Here is a 19658-nt window from a genome sequence, read left to right on the forward strand (position 1 = left end):
ATGCTATTTTGGTTGCATCAGCCTTTTCATTTAAAACAGATGAATGACATAAATGTTAAGAATGGTATTGTGGAATGTTTTTTCATATACCATGAAAGTCAGTTGTGATAAAAGAAACACTGGAGCCCACTGACTTTGATTTAGTGGGAAAAACAAACAAACAAACAAACAAACAAACAAAAACATTATATATGTTTTATTTTTTAAATATTTTTGTTTACTTGATCATAAATTTAAAATATTCCATCTTAAATCTATTGCAAATAAGACACTGTTTTTATTCAGTGAGTTAAAAAGAACTAAATCATAACTTCCTAATAAACTCACCCCAAATAAATCTAAGAGAAATCGAACGTTTCTGCAATAGGAAAGGCCATTGCATTTTTTCTCTTTTCTGTACATGCTAACCTATTTGCTCTTCAAAGCACACAGTCAAAATGCATTTAATATGCGTGATGAAATAAATTCGCCAGTGAGTTATTGGTTGTGCATTGATAAATTTAAAAGGTTTGATTTTAGTTTATGTGCATGTCTTATTTCTTTTATTCGTTGTATTAATTTTTTGTATGACTTACTCTTGTTGTTTGTGGTTTTTAGTTTGAAAAACATTGGTCAACGGGGTGGCATGGTGGCTCAGTGGTTAGCACTGTCACAAAAGGTCGCTGGTTGGAGTCCCGGCTTGGCCAGTTCGCATTTCTGTGTGGAGTTGACATGTTCTTCACGTGGGTTTCAGTCCAAAGACATGCACTATAAGTGAATTGGGTAAGCTAAATTGCCCATAGCGTATGATTGTGTGTGAATGAGTGTGTATGGGTGTTTTCCAATACTGGGTTGCAGCGAGAAGGGCATCCGCTACATAAAACATATGCTAGAATAGTTGGTGGTTCATTCCACTGTGGCAACCTCTGAAAAGAGACTAAGCTGAAGGAAAATGAATGAACATTGGTTGTTTTTAATTGTGCTAAACTGTCATTAGCCCCTTTCACACATACAGACCTTTCCGGAAAATTGCCGGCAATTTTCCGGAAAGGTTGTATGTGTGAACAGGTCCTTTTTGAAAATACCGGTAAATTCGTTCTGGCTATTTTCCGGAAAGAGAAGTTGTAACATTACCGGCAATTTGTGTGAACTGCAATTTGTGTGGCAATTTGTGAGTCATACAAAACTGTGTGAATGCAGAAGGAAGATTCCCGTAATAAGCGCGTGCACGTCTAGAACGTGCTGACGTGAGACGTCTGCTTTAGCCAATCACAACAGTCAGACGCATTTACGTCCGCACGGTTTGTGAGGATAAAAGCTTTTGAATATTTTTCCAGACACATTTAGCTGCTAGAAGTTAGTCAGATTACGTTTGTATGTTCTTCTTAATGCCAACTGTGTAAATAATCATCGATGAGATGCTTATGATAAGCCGTTGTTTGTTTACCTTCAAGCTTTGCGTGCGCATATGAGCGCCTGCACACGCAGATAATATGAACATCTCGACATGCGAAAGTGATCCTGTGAAAGTTGTTCACAATATTGATCATCCACAGAGTTTGTAATTTAGTCAAATGTTTACAAATACAAGCGCAGCCGTTTAAAGCTCATTTGTGGTGAATGATGTCAGAATTTACCGCTATTTTGGAATGGATGTGTGAATGCTCTTTTCCGGAAAATTTCCGTAACTTCCTCGCCTGTGTGAACAGCGCTTTTTTGAATATACCGGTAAAGTCGTTCCGGAAATTTTCCGGATATTTACCGGTATCACTGTGTGAAAGGGGCTATTGTCATTCTTATCAGATGTGTGTGACGTCCCAAAATCTATTCCCAAAAGTCAGATAATTAGTTTTCACTCAGCCAACAGACATTTTAAAAGAATGGCTAGATTCCTTAGCTGATTAAATGTTTTTTATAATGGTTGATAACTTATACTAACCAAGCTGCAACAGCACAGGAGTGACAAGTGCGGTCTCCATGGCATAGCAGAACTCCCTCCCGAACATGACAGCACCGTGCATCACCCATAACCTCTTGGGAATGAGGGTCACAGAATCCTCGCTGGATGAGTCCTCTGACATCTCCACATCCTTCTCCTTTTCTGCGATTTGTCCACCATTCGGTTCTTTCTCCTGCATCACTGCCAGCTCCAGCACTGGAACAGGCTCGTTGACAGCATTTTTGGGTGCCATTCTGGCCTGCATAAACGAAGCTGTTTTGAGGTCTTGATCCAGAAACGGTTCCACTCACCCCTCACAAATCCAGATGCTATTATTTCCAGAGCTCCAAGCTGATCTTTCATAATCCTCTGAAGCTTTCTTTTGAACTATTTTAGCTCAATTATCTTATATATTTTAGGTCTAATGACTATTATAATGAACGCCAGTCCATATAGAGCTTTGTTGTAAATTACAAGTCAAGTTTTCATGAGCGGAAAAAGGGAAAAGAGGGAGGGAATGGAGAGCAGAACAGGTGGATGTTCCTCTTTGTTCCTCCATGGAATTACTTATTAATCTGAAAGAGAGAGAGAGAGAGAGATAGAATCATCGACGGAGGAAAAGAAATCTTGGCATTAACAACAAACATCCAGTGAGAGATCAAGGCAGTGGAAAAATGTCAGTGGAAAACAAGTTGGGAAAAATCCTGGCATTGCGACAGTAACCATGATTTCTGCAGAACTTATTTGGACTAGCTATAATCCCTGGAGAGGGAAGAATGAAATATTAAGAGTGACTAAAACAGGGAAAAGGCACTTACAAGTTGGTAAAATGTAGATCCTTATTCCTTAGAGAATCATTTAAGGCCCTAACTCATAAACAATATTACAAACACACACACACACACACGCACGCACGCACGCACGCACACACACACACACACACACACACACACACACACACACACACACACACACACACACACAGACACACACACACACACACTTACAGATGCAACATAATATGCAATTTACATAGGTAATACACATGTAGAGTTCAGATTAGGGCTGTGCGATTAATCAAAATCAAATTGCAATTTAAAACGTTTAAATTAGCTTACCGCAAGAGGCTGCGATATGAAATATACATGTATTATACAATTTCCCCCACCCAGAGCAAATGAATGACTGCCAATTCACTGCAAATTAGACTACTGTCTGAGCTGGTGTATTTGCATGAAGTGATCTGATTGGCTGACACATCCATTGGCACTTGAAAAGTTGAGAAATTGCCAAATTCTGGAGTGAGCAATGCCTCAGAAACGGCACCAACAGATCCAAAATGCAATTTGGCAACGCCTGATGCTACCCATTTAAACTGAAAGGGAAGCGTTGACACTGACGCCCCATGTAAACTGGTATTAACACAATCAGTTAGGCCCAATCCCAGTTCTACCACTTAGCCCTTCCTCTTACCCCTCGTTTTACGCGTTCCTGTGAAGGGGGCTGGGGAATCCCAATCCTCTTTAGCTTGAAGGCGTAGGGCTAAGGGCAAGGAGTAGATATCACTTCGAACGAAGATTTTTTAAGACCACACTCTTAACCAAGGGATAAGAAAATTTCTTAGTATACACCAGCCACAGCTGCACCCAGAAGTAGGGAGATCCACAAACTAGTATTATTTTTGTCATTATTACAAACTTTTATGACAAACACGTTTTAATATATTCATCATCAGTAGATAACTAATGTCATAACTCACTACTGTTTGTGTGCCTTCCTCTAAGTGCCATCTGAAAATGTCCTTTTAAATTAGCATTTTTCTCAGCCTCCAGTGTTTATATTCAGTTATTTTACTTTAAAGGCAATGGAAATATCATATTCTTTACTACAAAAGAGAAATTACTGAAACTACACACAACATAGCCTGAGAAAAATGCTCAATTTCGAGGAAAATTTCATGCCACTTGCATCTGAACTCTTCACATATAATAAAAAAAAAAACACTTTTCTTAAAAAATAAAATGTCAAACAACGTCTTTAAAGTCTTTTTAAACAAGAAACCATTTTCTAAATACATTTAAGATGTCTTCAAGTGACTAAGTGAAGGTTAACAAGTAATCATTTTTTAAATTGCTGTCTAACACTGGCACCAGAAAGGGCTGGAGTGCATACTGTTGCTATAGTTATATGACCTCATGTTGTGTGCAAGATTGTTTGCGAATGTATATTAACCAACCTCAAGCTCTAAAACACTGTTTGAAAATGCTGATAAAGCATATAAGCCTATATTAAAAATAATAATATGTATTTTCACGTTTATTTACACCTGGTGATTAACGCCGCAAAACTGTGTGAAGTTCCAAAGGTCATTTTACACAAGCTACTATTACACAATCATGCAAGTTACTGTAAAATTTAACAGCACACGTGCAAGTACGAAAGACATTAGCATAAGAGTATTGCATAAAAGCAAACGGCAGATGTGAAGCTGATATCATGAGCCACTTCTAAAAAAAAAGAATGATTAGTTTTAATACAGCATTTTTATTTTGTTTTAATTTATAACAAAATCATCTATATATACACTACCGATCAAAAGTTTAGGGTCACTGGGATTTTTAAATGTTAAAAAAAAGCTTATCCTGCTCACCAAGGCTGCAGTTATTTAATCAAAAATACAGTACAAATTGTAAAATATTATTGTACTATAAAATAACTGTTCAAAAGTAGTTTAATATTTAATTTTATGATTTATTCCAGTGATCTTAAAGAAGAATTTTCAGCTTCATTACTCCAGTCGACAGTCACAAGTTCATTAATAATAATAATCATAATTACAAATTTTATTTGAAACTACATGAAAGCAGATTTAAAATTATAATAAATATTTAACAATTTGACATTTTTTTAAATTTAATAAATGCCGCCTTGATGAACAGAATAAATTTCTTAAAAAACAAAAACAAACTTTTGACCAATAGTTTTATTTTAGTAGTAGCCAATATATAGTTACTCAAAAATGTTGAATACTGTATATTAATGTGTAAACCAGTTGTTTTAATTCGACATAATAACAAAAGTGTATCACAGATTTTCTTTGTTAATTTAATGTCAAAAAGTAGTAAAAACTATTAACTACCATATATTTATACCATAATTAATAGAAGATGCACAATTATGTGTCATACTGAGTAACAGTAGTTTATAGACCAAAACACCTTGGTGTATTAAGAACAAGACATATTAATGACATATTAAAAGTACATTTGAGCAACATTGGACAGCCCTACTAATGTTTAGTAAATCCTTCAAACCTCCCAGGTATTGGCTATTTCAAATTTAACAACATTTAGTATTTATTTAAACATTTACAGGTCATTATAAGTGAGCAATTCCATGCAAATGTCAACCTTGCCATGAAAAAGTTTTCGCCAAAATATCGAAACTTTTTTTGTGTAAGTAAGCTAGTATTTTACGGTGCTTTAAAAATACTCAAAAATGTCTCTGTTACTGTTTTCAAATTATTATATTTGATTTACCAAAATCACACACATGCAAACTTTACATCCGTCATATCCATAATGGAGAGTATATCATCCATAACAGAGCTTTTTTCTTATAAATGCAAAAAAGTCAAATAAAATAAAATCAATCATGTTTGTTCTATAGAAACACAACTCTTATTCTTTTGATTAGCATTATTTCTTTTTAGTTGTGCAGTTAAATTCACAGAATTTCTACTAAGTATGCTGTATACAGTAAACTCACAGACGTTTTAGGTCACATCCATAACGCATGTTTTTTTTCCTCATTTAAAACATAAAATATAACTCTGTGGTCAGTAGTTTTGAAAAAATAAACGGATGTTTCAATATACGGTTAACATATACTTTGCCAATTTGTTTTAGGATTTTACTGCAAATGTCACACCCGTAACGCTGTAATTACTCATGTGTTATTTAATTACTAAATACATAAATATGTCAGTTATGCTGAATGATAACAGAATATTATTTCAGCTATATTTAGACATTTTATTTTTCAAAAGTTATTTGAAACATTATAGTACACAGTATGCTTTCAATGTATAAGAAAATCTGTTTCATAAACAAAACATAATACAGACACTTAAATACCTCAGCTTTTACCCAGACACCATACAAGAGTAACTGTACATGATGTACATATGTAAGTGTGCATTTCAAAAATTTAGTTAAAACCTCTCCAACATAAATAAAACATATCCTACCTCCTTCCTCAAGTACCATGCGTTTCATTTGATGCCTAAATCCTTTAAACACTCAAATACTGTCCCAGATAAAGCCAATCAGAAAGACTAGCGGACAAGCTGAAGTGACATACAGTGACCGTGAGTTATAAATGTCACTAGTTTTACATGAGGCTACATGAGGATCTCGTGATAACCGGCCGTCCCCTGTGCGCTGTGCTGATAAGGCAACACCCAGACGATTCTGGCAGGTAAACCTCACCCCAAAAGAGCCCAGGCCCGCTGTGACAGGGGTCAGGTGGACGAATTGACACCTGTGTCAATGTTTGACATGATATTGTGACACGGAGGAGAAAATTCGTGAGTTCTTATTGCGTAACGAAAAAGTGGCTTTCGCCGAATCACGTGCAAAAACACTTATAAGAAGCCTCTGATAAAGCTCAGGTCATGTCTAAACATGTACGGTCTTCCCTTGTTTGTTATTTGAAGTACGCCTGGAAACAAAACATGAATCCTTGTCATTTTCAGTTAACATCGTGAGATATTAATGTTAGACAGATATTTGACCTCGCTAGCTAAAATAAACGAACATATTATTACAAACTCTCCTTTAAAACCCCTTTCCCAAAGGTTTTTCTTCTTCTGGATTCAAAGGATTGCCAGATCATCAGACTGTTGCGTGCAGCCGTCCGCTATGAACTCTTGTTGATATTTTACCTCATACATACTATAATCACGTTACCAACTGTATTGTCTGGAAGAGTTAAGTGATCTGAGTGGAAATATTAACGAGTGACTTTTAATGAGTATGCATTTGGGATTTCGCTGAACTTTCTGTGAATCATAAGTCTGGTTAATGCTCGTTAGCTCGGACTGCTAGCCTGCTAATTAACTTGCTCTTTCGGTAAATTTAGCCGATACCTTCAGTTCACCAGCACGACGAGCGGTCCCTTTCATAAAAGACATGTCAATTTCTGGATTAAAAATAATTATCAGCATACATAAGCAAATGGAATAAGATGTTAAAGAGCCGAATGTACCTGCTCTCAGGTCGCGGATGTACTGCATCTATTGTCTGCTTGAGGTTGCCAGTCGTTCCGCTCTACAAATCCCCTCGTCGGCAGTGATGTAATCAAGCGTATTGCTGTCAAAATCTGTCAACTGTAACCTAGAAGCCATCATTTCTTATGTCATTCCGATTTATTCGTGTCATAAAGACACGACTTGTGTGATATTTATTATATAAGATAGTGTAACAATATAGACAACTGATAACATTCCTGAAAAGATTAGATAAAGTTCAGATAAAATACTACACTGAATATTAAACTTATGGAACTCGTTCAACCTGATTCTCTTAAAGGAATAGTTTAGGGGAAAGTCATAAGCCACACAGGTCTTCTCAGATTGGTAACACTAACTGTTAGTATGAATGGTATGAATCACCAATGACCTCAGCTAAAAGCAGGGGAAAACAACACATGCACTACACCAGGAGGACCTAATGGTACACTATTTTATCAGTGTTTGCTTGTTTATTGTGGGAGAGGGGGTGCACTGTCCCTTATACAGTAGGCTGTGTGTGTGTGTGTGTGTGTGTGTGTGTGTGTGTGTGTGTGTAAAATATGTTTTTAACATTGATTTGGTATGGTATTTGGTTTTGGTATTTTGGTATGGTCATTATAGTTAAAATAACAAGTTGCAAAGTTGAAGTCTCATAAAATCTACATCAAGCTATTTACAGTTTTGCTGATTAACAATCACAAATTCCAGTGGTTCGACATTCTAATGCCAACCATCTGAATCCCACACAGTTAACATGTGGGTTCTCATGCAGATCGGCTGTTCATATTCATTCTTTTCCCAATATCCAAAGCAATCACTGCCCCTGAAGCCTTGGAGCTTTTCTGGATGCTCGCAATGTCTCCACTCGTCTGCTCTCTCTCCTTATTTCTGAAAAACCTCTTCATAGTCGACTGAAAGTTACTAGTGACGAAACAGTAAACCACCGGATCCAAGCAGCTGTTGAGGCTGCTGAGAGTCACAGTGACATGATACACAATCACATGATGAGGAAGATCTGGGTGGAAATAAAAGAGAACCTGACGGACGTGAAACGGCGTGAAGCAGATGGTAAAGATCACCAAAACAGTCGACAGAAGCTGCATGGCCTTCATGCGTCTGTCGCGACTCTGCTGCATAAGGCCTGGACTGGAAAGAGCGCACACTATTCGTATGGTAAATGCTACAATGATCACCATTGGCAAGAAGAACTCAAATATGGTCAATGCAAAGAGTTTCGAAAGACCAGATTGCTTGAACGCCGTTGTTAAAAGCGAATATGTCACAACAATGGCGAACAACCAAATGCAAACGCAAACCGCTTTGGCTATATTGGGGTTTCTCCATTTTCTCGATGCTTCAGATTGAACGATGGCTAGGTAGCGATCCACGCAGATGCTGGTGAGGAAGAGGATGCTACAATACATGTTGACAAAGTAGCTGAATATGTGCATGTAAGAGCAACTGAGGCATTTTCCTCCACTGTAGTAGAGTACGATGCGAGTAGGGAGCGAAAGGTTGACCAATAGATCCGTCACCACCAGGTTAATGGTGTAGATGACCGATGTGGTTTTGGGTTTGGTTCTGTAGCAGAAAACGTACAAAGCCAGACTGTTGAGGGTCATGCCGACCATGAAGATGAGCGTGTTGATCACCACCAGAGCAATCCATAGGCTGTAGAAGTCATTATAGAGCCCCTCGTCTAAGTGGGCCAATCTGTGGAGGTAAGGCTCACGGTTTGGTGGAGAGGTGTTAGTGGCGAGGGTTGAGGTGAGGTTGAGGTTGGATGAACCCTCGGTATGGGTCATCTCTGTAGTTTGGATGCTGGATCTGGAGGAAGAAAGGTCAAATTGTGATTACATAAGAAGAATTTTAAACATGCTGTCAGTTTCTGTGGTCATGGGTTTTGTAATGCAGGTCATAAAAATAAATGACAGTTTTAAAGCAAGATACAGCAGAAAATGTTTTTATTTTTTTTACTGAGACAGGTGTACTGTATCTCTCAAATTGTGCAGGCAATGGTTCTTTCTTAACTAGATTACTGTTACTTGTTTGGTTAAGTGCATCAAGTAAAGGCTTGCATATATTACAGTTAGTCCAGAATAGAGCAGCACGACTAAATTAACACTTCAATAGAAAGGTTAATATTATGAAAATGCATAAAACTTTAGGTCGGTTATTGGTGAAGGATAATTGTGGGTAATTGTTTCTCTGTTGTGTTCAATAAGAAATATTTCTGTTTCAAGAGATCCAAGTTTATTGTACTGCCAACTTTTGTATAGTAATGCTAGTCATAATTTTAACACCAGGCATGCAACAAAAGGATTTTTTTGCTTCCTGTTTTAAAAAACTAATGCAAAGCAATGGACTGCAATGTATAGTGGAATGAAAACATGGAATTAATTGCCATAAGACATTACATGCTTTGTAACAAGTAAAATGAGGTTTAAGAAATTGTTGAAGAAGTGGACTGTTGATCTGGATGTTATGTATAAATTTGGGGTTCCATGTATAGGTCTTTGTTGTTATGGATTAATGTAGTTTTGTTTTGTGTCCGATTGACCCCAGGAAGAATAGCCACTACCTTGGTAAAAAATTTAGATTTTTTAGTGTATTGGAAGAAAACATACAAAATTCAACATACAAAATTCAAGTGTTTCTTTCAAAACACACAATTAATTGTTTACACTTTTATTCGGTCTATACTCTAGTTAGAAGTTTTTTTTCTTTTATTACAGAGGAATATGTCTATACTTAATTGTGTAGCATTTGCTCTACAAAAAAAATATTAATTTTATTTTCTAAGAATTTTTATGTTAACCACTATTTCCCCATAGTTGCCCATTATTGGAAACAAGAGAAAATTAAGTTATTTTTAACCACTTAACCTTTTTGTGTGTGTTCAGATGGCAAACTTATAAAAACTAGTCTTGAACTGCTCAAATTAAGTCCACTACGGTAAGATTTTATTTTGATGGTCCCTATTACTCATTTTGTAAACCAAAAGTTGCGTTGCAACAATATGCCAATTAATTGTCACTTGAGTATTAGTAGACTGCCTGCTTAAAATCTGTTGATACTGCTCCTTCAACAGACATTTAACTGACTATAAGAAACTTTGCAAGTACATGTCAACTTACCCTAACCCTAACCCCAACCTAACAATCTACTTAGAATCTAATGAGATTTAGTTGGCATGCGTAGATGTATTGTAACTTAAATTCAACAAAATGCATTAAAGGGACCATCAAAATAAAGCGACTTAAAAGAATGTAATGATTTATTAATTAAAGAAACTTATACCGATTAAATTAATACATACTTAATTAAATAATGACTTCTTTGCATATTTAATATGATGTTTTTAAAAACTTGCAATACAATATGGTGATCACAGCTAGTTTACTTTTTAACCAACTCCAAAAATGACGTTTACTGTTTGTTCAAACTACTTATTTAAAATGAGCTGAAGCTTGACATTTTAAAAATTTGTTTAGGAAAAATAAATGTTTTATGTTCAATCCACTTTAAATTGCAAAAACTAATAAATGAACTTAATTTCTTCATGCTGTCCCACTACAAATTGATTGTGTGGAACCCAGCATTTATTACATTGTATATCCACCTGCAGTGTCTCGCATTAAAACTGTGTGTGTTTCAGCATTTCAAAGCCTTGTCACATGGTACAATGTGGCATCATGGAAAATTGCCTGCAAAAACAAATATGCTCTCCTTCCATCGCAGGAAGAATGAGCCTGATAAACAAACAGCCTGGAAGCGAAGAGGTGCCTACGGTCTAGCACAGTTCACAACGAGATGTGTTTATCATTAAGACTAATGGGAAGGATATTTATTTGGATACTGAGATTCGTGGGAATAGACGTCCATCTCACTATTGCGCAAACGAATCCTGAGCAGCGTCTGAAAGCGTCAGACTTCTGGCTCTTTTGCATGTTTATTTACTTGGGTCTCTGCTCAATTTACATCTTAATTGAAAAGGCAGAACAATATACAATATTTATTGACCAAAATGAAGTTGTTTAGACATCAGGGACGAAGCTCGACTGAATGAATTTAAATATTTGAAGAAGGTCACGCTCTGTTGTATAATTAAAATGAATCCTCACTCAATAAATTTTCACTTTAAGACAAGAAATGGCAGGTGAATAGAGTAAAAAAATAAACTATAGTTTATAAACACAGTCGATTTATTATATTCATAATTGTATGCATATTTGTGTATTGTATCTTTTTTAAGATTTTATGTTATAATTATTAATATTATAAATAAATTAGGAGATTATGTGCTCATTTGTAAAGCACAAAAGTCTGAATATTGCAGAAATGTAAATTATTAGATCTTTTTAGTGTCAAATTAATTTACGAGGGAGTTTTAGAATTGTGTTTATTATTTCATACTTACTAAAATAAATACATTTTTATTTATTAAATATTTATAATAGGTTTATTTTACGATGGAATTTTGGTTACAATCAAGCTAATTTTGTATGAACAAATTCCTCTTTAACAGTAAGTGTTGCTAAAGTGCAAATGTATTGCTCAGTGCAGGAAAAAAGTACAAATATGTATTGTGAGTGAAATCAAATACAGACATAAACTAATAACCTGTAACAGGAATATATTTTGGATGTTTTCTTTACATTAAACAACAACTAAAAACTTAATGAAGAGCCTTTAACACAGATTCTTTTGCAGTTTCACAGTGACACTGAAAATCCACATGAAGTGATACAAAAGGATGACGATTGAATAGTAAATCAATTGTTTGCGAGAGAGATGGTGAGAATTATTGAATTATTGCTCCTGTCTAGAAAAGTATATTCGTCATCAAAAACCTGAATCTCAGATTTAAAGGGATTGCCGTTCTCCAAGACATCAACAAAACTAATGGGCCTCTCTGAGAGACAGTGATGCATTAATGCTGTCCAAATAAATATCTCTGTGTGAGTCGCCGGCACAGCTTTTGATGTATGCCAAAACATGTTTTCCAAAGATACGGGAAGAGTTGGGAAAGGCAGAATGTAGTCACATCCAAAATATTATTAAAACACAGATATTTATAACATATTTTATATATATATATATATATATGTATGCAAATTGTACATTTAGTATATGGTAAATGACTAGAAATTAAACCAAAGAAATTGGGAAGTTGGATTTTAACGTAAACATAAATGTCTAATAATACATTGCCTATAATTAAATAATAGTGTATATATAATTCTATTACAAATTTAATGTAAATTGTTTTTTAAACATTGGATTTTCTGAGTTAATCAGTAATTGTAGTAATCTATTAATTACTACAAACAATTACACGAATTCAACTGGTGATGAATTACATGTATTTTAGCTTAAAAAGTTTACAAAGACTTAAAATTGCAAGGCAAACATGACATGATAAGAAAGGTTTACAATATATAATGTACAGAACAAAAAGCAAATATGATTGCTTACCTACACATGTGGAAAGATGCAGTTGGTCTGGAGCATCAAACAGAAATGTTAAAATGAGGGCCAACGATCTGACACTCAGATGACACCCAAAGAAAGAGCCTTAAATGATGGAAAGCAAATCCCCTGTGCTAAAAACATGCTGACCATCTTCACCTCAAAAAAGCAAGAGAAAGTCAGTCTCTCAACCCTATCTGTGCTGCATGTCTCTTTTTCTGCCTCTTTCTGTCTGTTTCACTCTTTTTTTTTTTTTTGTTTCCTTCCCTCCCTTCATCCTCTGGCTCACAGGAAGCTGCCGTTAGTTTGGATAAACCCTAACATCACAAACACTGGATTCTGGGTTGTAATACGCGTCAATTTGATTGTTTTTTTTTCACTGTGGGTCATTAAAATAATATTCAACATACTTAAAATAAAATGCAGGTTTTTATTTTGGGGAAAAAAAACATTTAGATTTAAATGAATTAGCACTAGGGGGCAGTATAGAGATGAACAAAATTCATACACTCACCGGCCACTTTATTAGGTACAATTTATTAATTATTAACTTCTTGTTAACCTTTCTAATCAGCCAATCACATGGGAGCCACTCAGTGCATTTAGGCATGTAGACATAGTCAAGATGATCTGCTGCAGTTCAAACCAAGCATCAGTATGGAGAAGAAAGGTGATTTAAGTGACTTTGAACATGCCATATTGTTGGTGCCAGACAGGCTGGTCTGAGTATTTCAGAAACTGCTGATCTACTAGGATTTTGGCACACACGTCACACGATGTCCAGGGTTTACAGAGAATGGTCCAAAAAAGAAAAAATATCCAGAAAGCGGCAGTTCTGTGGGCGCAAAAAACAATTTATGCAGAAGAGCATCTCTGAATGCACAACACGCCGAACCTTGAGGCGGATGGGCTACTGCAGCAGAAGACCACACTGGGTGGTACTCCGGTCAGCTAGCAACAGGAAGGCTACAAAACAAACAAGCTCACCAAAATTGATCAATAGAAGACTGGAAAAACGTTGACTGATGAGACATTTGGTCGTTAGTGTCAGGATTTGGCATCAAAATTATGAAAGCATGGCTCCATCTTGCCTTGTTCAGGCTGGTGGTGCTGTAATGGTGTTGGGGATATTTTCTTGGCATATTTTGGCCCATTAGTACCAACTGAGCATCATGTCAACACAACTTTCTACCCGAGTATTGTTGCTGACCATGCCCATCCCTTTATCACCGCAAGTTGGTTACTTCCAGCAGGTTAACATGTCATGTCATAAAGCGCGAATCATCTCAGACTGATTTTTTGAACATGACAATAAGTTCACTGTATTCAAATGGCCTCCACAGTCACCAGAACTCAATCCAATTTCACCTTTGGGATGTGGTGGAACAGAAGATTCGAATCATGGATGTGCAGCTGACAAATCTGCAGCAACCGCGTGATGCTATCATGTCAATACGGACCAAAATCTGTACCTTGTTGAATCTATGACACAAAGGATTAAAGCAGTTCTTAAGGCAAAAGGGGGTCCAACATGGTACTAGCAAGGTGTACCTAATAAAGTGGCCGGTGAGTGTATCTTTAATTCAATTAATTTATCAGTCAAACATATTTTAAGGGTTTTTATGGATAAGGAATCAATTCTGACCTACAGTAATCTTCAATGGGCTATCTCAGAATGGTTACGTTTGTGTTCCTGCACTAATTTAAAAGGATGAGCATAAAATAGCACACTCACTGTAGGCCAAGAACTTTTGCGCAAGCATATATGTCTAAGAACACACGCTATGAATATAATTTGACTTTACTTTAAGGCTGTATGTAGATACAAACACATCATTTACTATATAAGTGTGTTTTAAATCTGCGCTGCTGCCTGTTTTAGGCCACCGACTAAATATTTTCCCTTATCCCTGCTGGGCGTGATCATGCATTGGAAATGGTATGAAAATGGTATGGTAAATTTATTTTAAGGCTATTAGCTATTTTTTTTCTGAAAAAAAAAACTTTAATTGCTACAAAATTTGCATTAAAGCTTGATGAAAAGTCTTAAACTGTATATAACAAAACCAAACCCTAATCCCTTATTCAGACTCGTTTCTGTAACTGTGAATAGCAAAAAAGTAAACTGTGAACATTATAACCCCCAAAAAATCATTGTATCATGAAATAAAAAGCAACAGGGAGTTGCTGCTGAAGTTAGTCTAGAAACAATATTGAAGATCAGGGTTTTGAAGCCTTGTCATTGTTAAAAGTGAACAACAACCTATTGATAGCTCTGTTGTCAAACTTACAATTGCCTTACTTATTTTTGGTTGATTGTAATTCATATTGTATCGTTCTATCAAAATAATTTGACATTATTCAGATCAATTTGTTCTGGCACACTTAAACTCTGAACTCTTGTCATATTTTATTACCAATTTCTAAACTATAATGAATAAACTGTGATATTGTGAGAAACGTTATAGTTGTCTCAATAATTTTTTGATATGACTGCTTAAATCTAAAACTTTCCTAAGATATTCTGAGAGGTGTCAGAATGGCAGAAAGATAGCAGGAATGAAAGAGCAGGATGTATTAATATGGTTTTTCCACATTTCCTGTCTGGAAACTCATCCATCAGCATCTGCCAGAGATCCGTCCTGATGTTTCCGAAATTTCTCCAACCAAAGATATGAAGTCTGCAAGCTGAATTATGACCGAGAGTGAGTTTGAATCATTGGGTCTGTGTTCTGTCCTTTGTCTCCACAGAGTTTAACAGCATTGGAAGCATGTGAATCATATTTGTATGTGGCATTTATAGTATACGCTCATAAACTCTTGAAAGTTACACACACACACTGTATTCAGTAGTACTTTGAGCCCTGGTGGTCACTAAATAACAGCTGTCAACCATTAGAGAATGTTGTCTCTGTAAAGATGTTGTTCTAAAGGTCAAATTGTAACTTAGAAATACGAACAAAATGTTACTGTCTCTCAAACCAATTCCGATCTGGATGTTCTGGCTCTAATGACTATTTCAAACAGGAGATTTATGATTGTTTTTTTCTTTCCAGAAGTAGGTCACTAGGTGGATGGGTTAGATCAAATCTGAAGGTTTATGAATCCATCACAACAACATCATCAAATCTTTTCAATCTAGATGTAATATAAGGGCATCAAGGCCAGAAACTACACTACACTCACCAGCCATTTTATTGGGTACACCTATCCAACTGCTCGTTAATGCAAATTTATAATCAGCCAATCATATGGCAGCAACTAAATGCATTTAAGTATGAAGACATGGTCCAGACGATCTGATGTTTAAAACGAGCAACAAAATGGGGAAGAAAAGTGATTTAAATGATAATAATAATAATTACTTAAATTTATATAACGCTTTTCTAGACACTCAAAGCGCTTTAAACAATGGGGTAATCTCATCCACCACCAGCGTGCAGTATCCACCTGAATGATGTGATGGCAGCCATATTGTGCCAGACTGCACACCACACACCTGCTGATTGGTGAAGTGGGGACAGAGTGATGAAGCCAATTATGACATGGGAAGGGTTAGGAGGCCATGATGGACAGAGGCCAGTGGGCAAATTTGGCCAGGATGCTGGGGTTAAACCCCTAGTCTTTTATGAAGGACATCTTGGAATTTTTAATAACCACAAAGAGTCAGAGCCTCGCTTTAATGTTTCATCCGAAAGACGGCATGCACTTTAGAGTCTCCATCAATAACCTGGGCGTCAGGACCCACATAGACTGCTGGTCTCCCTTCCAGACACTGACCGGGCACAGCCCTGCTTAGCTTCAGTGGGTGACAATGTTAGAGCTGCAAAGAGCTAGCTGCCGGCTAACTTTGAACGTGGCATGGTTGTTGGTGCCAGACAGGCTGGTGTGAGTATTTCAGAAACCGCTGATATACTGGAATTTTCACGCACAACCATCTCTAGGGTTTACAGAGAATGTTCCTGTGGCGAGGGGGCGTGACCGAGAGCCGTGGGAACGGGGTGAGGCCACCGCGTAAGTGGATACACCTGTGGTGCGCACCTGCCTCGGATCCCACGGAAGGAGCTCTGGACCATAAAAGGAGGACCGATGGCAGAGGAAGGCGAGAGAGGACCGGGCCCGGGCATATTGTTTTACTTTTGCTTTCAGTTTGATGGCAGTCTCCGTGAGGAGCTGCCATCCGTTTGTTTTGGTTTAGACGGCAGCCTCTGTGAGGAGCTGCCGTCATTGTTATTAATAAATATTTTAAACCTGCGTCGGTTCTCCGCCTCCTTCTACCAAAGGGCCGTAAACCTCATTACAGTTCCAAAAAGAGAAAATATCCAGTGAGTGGCAGTTCTCTAGGTGCAAATGCCTTGTTGATGCCAGAGGAGAATGGCCAGACTGGTTCGAGCTAATAGAAAGGTAACAGTAACTCAAATAAGCACTTGTTACAACTGAGGTATGCTGAAGAGCATCTCTGAATGCACAACACGCCAAACCTTGAGGTTGTTGAGGCTGATGGGCTACAGTAGCAGAAGACCACACCGGGTGCCACTCCTGTCAGCTAAGAACAGGAAACTGACACTACAATACACACAGACTCGCCAAAATTGAACAATAGTAGCTTGGAAAAACATTGCCTGGCCTGATGATTCTCAATTTCTGCAGTGACATTCGGATGGTAGGGTCAGAACTTGATGTCAACAACATGAAAGTATGGATCCATCCTGCCTTGTATCATCAGTTCAGGCTGGTGGTGGTGGTGTAATGGAGTGGGTGATATTTTCTTGGCACACTTTGGGCCCATTAGTACCAATTGAGCATCATGTCAATGCCACAGCCTACCCTGAGTATTGTTGCTGACCATGTCCATTCCTTTATGACCAGTATGTACCCATCTTCTGATGGCTGCTTCCAGCAGGATAACACGCCATGTCATAAAGCGTGAGCCATCTCAGAATGGCCATACTCAAATGGCCTCCACAGTCACCAGATCTCAATCCAATAGAGCACCTTCGACAAATCTGCAGCAATTGCAAGATGCTATCATGTCAATATATCAAAATCTCTAAAGAATATTACCAGTGCCTTGCTGAATCTATGTCACAAAGGATTAAGTCAGTTCTGAAGGCAAAAGGGGGATCCAACCCTGTACTAGTAAGGTGTACCTAATAAAGTGGCCGATGAGTGTATTTAACCTATGCAAATTAAGGTAAAAAGATGACTTATTGGAACACTCTTTAAAAAAATCAAGGTTATTTATTGCCATTGATTGTTCAATAATTGTTTCTGAAAACTTCCACTTAACAAAGCCTATTTTAAGAGAGATGGGTTATGTATCAAAAAAGTTACAGAATACAGTTTCTTTCTTTCTTTCTTTTTTTTAAATTCTCTACTTTTTATCTTTCATAAATATCCAACTGAGGCAAGTTGTTAGATTGTTGAATGTTATACATTAACGTTATAGTATTTGTTGTTGACCAAAACAATGGTTTCATATCAGGATTTTGACTTTTACATGATTTTATTTTCGCTTCATAATTTTAACATTCGATATTTATTATTGTCCATCCTCATTTTTACTGTATATTAGAAAAACACTGTTTCAAAATGCTTTACCTCTTACAGAAATGGAAGTTAACACAAGGCATTAAAAAAATGTAAACAATGTAAAATTAAATCATACAATTAATATCGCTAAATGCTGATTTGACTACTCACAAATGATGAAAAAGTTCAATTGCTCCAGCACACCAATACAAAATGCCAATTGTGACATGATATAAGGAAAGTGTATTATTCATATTTAAATGAGGTTTTTAGTTTTGAACTCTGACACTTTTAGAATTGTCATAAGCAAATGCATCTTCGTTTAATGGCCATTGTACTGACCATTTTTACATTTATAGATATCCTACCTTAAACATCCACTCAATAGGTATAAACTTTATGTACACCCTTTTAAATAGCATATTTCACATAATACACATTATATGAGTTGTGAGTGATTATAGCTTAAAGTGTTTGGGTGGTTTAAAACCAACTGCATTATATTAACCACCATTTTAACTGCCTGACAGGACTACGTTGTAAGTGAATACACGAAAATTATCTGCTGAGTGCAGAAAAATACTGTGTAGCATAGAACTGAACGCTGGGTACCTGTTTCAGAGCGGAAAAACGTCATCTCCTCCCAGCTGGATAATACATCAATGTCTCTGTTTCTCTTCTAGTGCAGCTACAGAAACAGAAGTGACAGTTCAGAGAGCGCCCTGCAAATGACCCACACGCCTAAAGTCATTTTACCGAAGTAAGGGCGTAATTTGAAGGAAGATGAAGGTGAGGTAACGACCCCCCACCCCCACCCAATATCTTCCGTTAACACAAGAATGTGGATCTTGCATATTCGGTATATTTTGAATAAAATAAATAAATAAATATTAATTATTAAATCCGTGCTGAATCCTTTAAGAGTTTGTCATTGAAGTAGGCATATTAAAGCCCCCTCTATTGAATTAAATGGGAATGTCCAACTTGCTCCTTTCTTTAATTGAGTCGACTTGGCAGTCCAGTTGACTGATTTGTTGGTCAAGAAGAAACAACTGTATTAGTAATAAAACGAGTTCTGTGAGAGATGTTTTATAATCTAGCTTAACTTGTTTTTAACATATACCATTCATGGCCATTATTCATTATAGCACACTCGTGTTTCAGTTGAATTAATTTAATTTTCTTAATTTTTATTTTATTTAATCTTTATTGTGTAGATAATGTGGTTGCATTAAAAACGTAAAGAGCAGTTCGTTGTTCATGATGCAATTATTGATGGTCCTTAAGCGCTACCTACTGCCAGAGAATATATTAACATTGTTATTCAGCCTGCCAAATGTTTGTTTTGTTTTCTCCGTGTGGTTTTATGTAGCATACTTTCAAACCATTGCGTTTTAATTAATATTTTGAAATTATGTTTACTAACTTCCATCAAAGTAGACT

The 19658-nt window shown here is 36.6% G+C and overlaps 2 protein-coding genes across 4 annotated transcripts in view; both read right to left on the reverse strand.

The window, feature by feature from the left end:
- Nucleotides 1-7227, reverse strand: part of slc45a4b (solute carrier family 45 member 4b) — a 24245-nt gene extending 17018 nt beyond the window's left edge. The window contains exons 1-2 of one of the 2 annotated variants that reach the window (XM_017351511.3): nucleotides 7187-7227; nucleotides 1919-2493 (exon numbers count right to left, since the gene is read on the reverse strand). In XM_017351511.3, coding sequence (XP_017207000.1) covers nucleotides 1919-2183 — 265 coding nt within the window. In that variant the 5' untranslated portion in view covers nucleotides 2184-2493; nucleotides 7187-7227. Of the gene's footprint in view, nucleotides 1-1918; nucleotides 2494-6167 lie in introns of both variants that reach the window. The other variant, XM_073926140.1, reaches the window with a different exon arrangement.
- On the reverse strand, nucleotides 7187-18903 carry gpr20 (G protein-coupled receptor 20). 2 transcript variants are annotated; one of them, XM_021466926.3, is made up of 3 exons: nucleotides 18828-18903; nucleotides 12690-12716; nucleotides 7187-9038 (listed from the first exon to the last, which is right to left on the reverse strand). In XM_021466926.3, the coding sequence occupies exons 2-3, from the start codon at nucleotides 12695-12697 to the stop codon at nucleotides 7976-7978; spliced, it is 1071 nt and encodes a 356-aa protein (XP_021322601.1). In that variant the 5' UTR covers nucleotides 12698-12716; nucleotides 18828-18903; the 3' UTR covers nucleotides 7187-7975. The 2 variants fall into 2 exon arrangements, with proteins under 2 accessions (XP_021322601.1, XP_073782242.1); XM_073926141.1 differs by having other exon boundaries at nucleotides 12690-12842.
- Between the last annotated feature and the right edge of the window lie 755 nt (nucleotides 18904-19658).

Source organism: Danio rerio, chromosome 16 (assembly GCF_049306965.1).
Source record: "Danio rerio strain Tuebingen ecotype United States chromosome 16, GRCz12tu, whole genome shotgun sequence".
In the NCBI taxonomy this organism is placed as follows: Eukaryota; Metazoa; Chordata; class Actinopteri; order Cypriniformes; family Danionidae; genus Danio; species Danio rerio.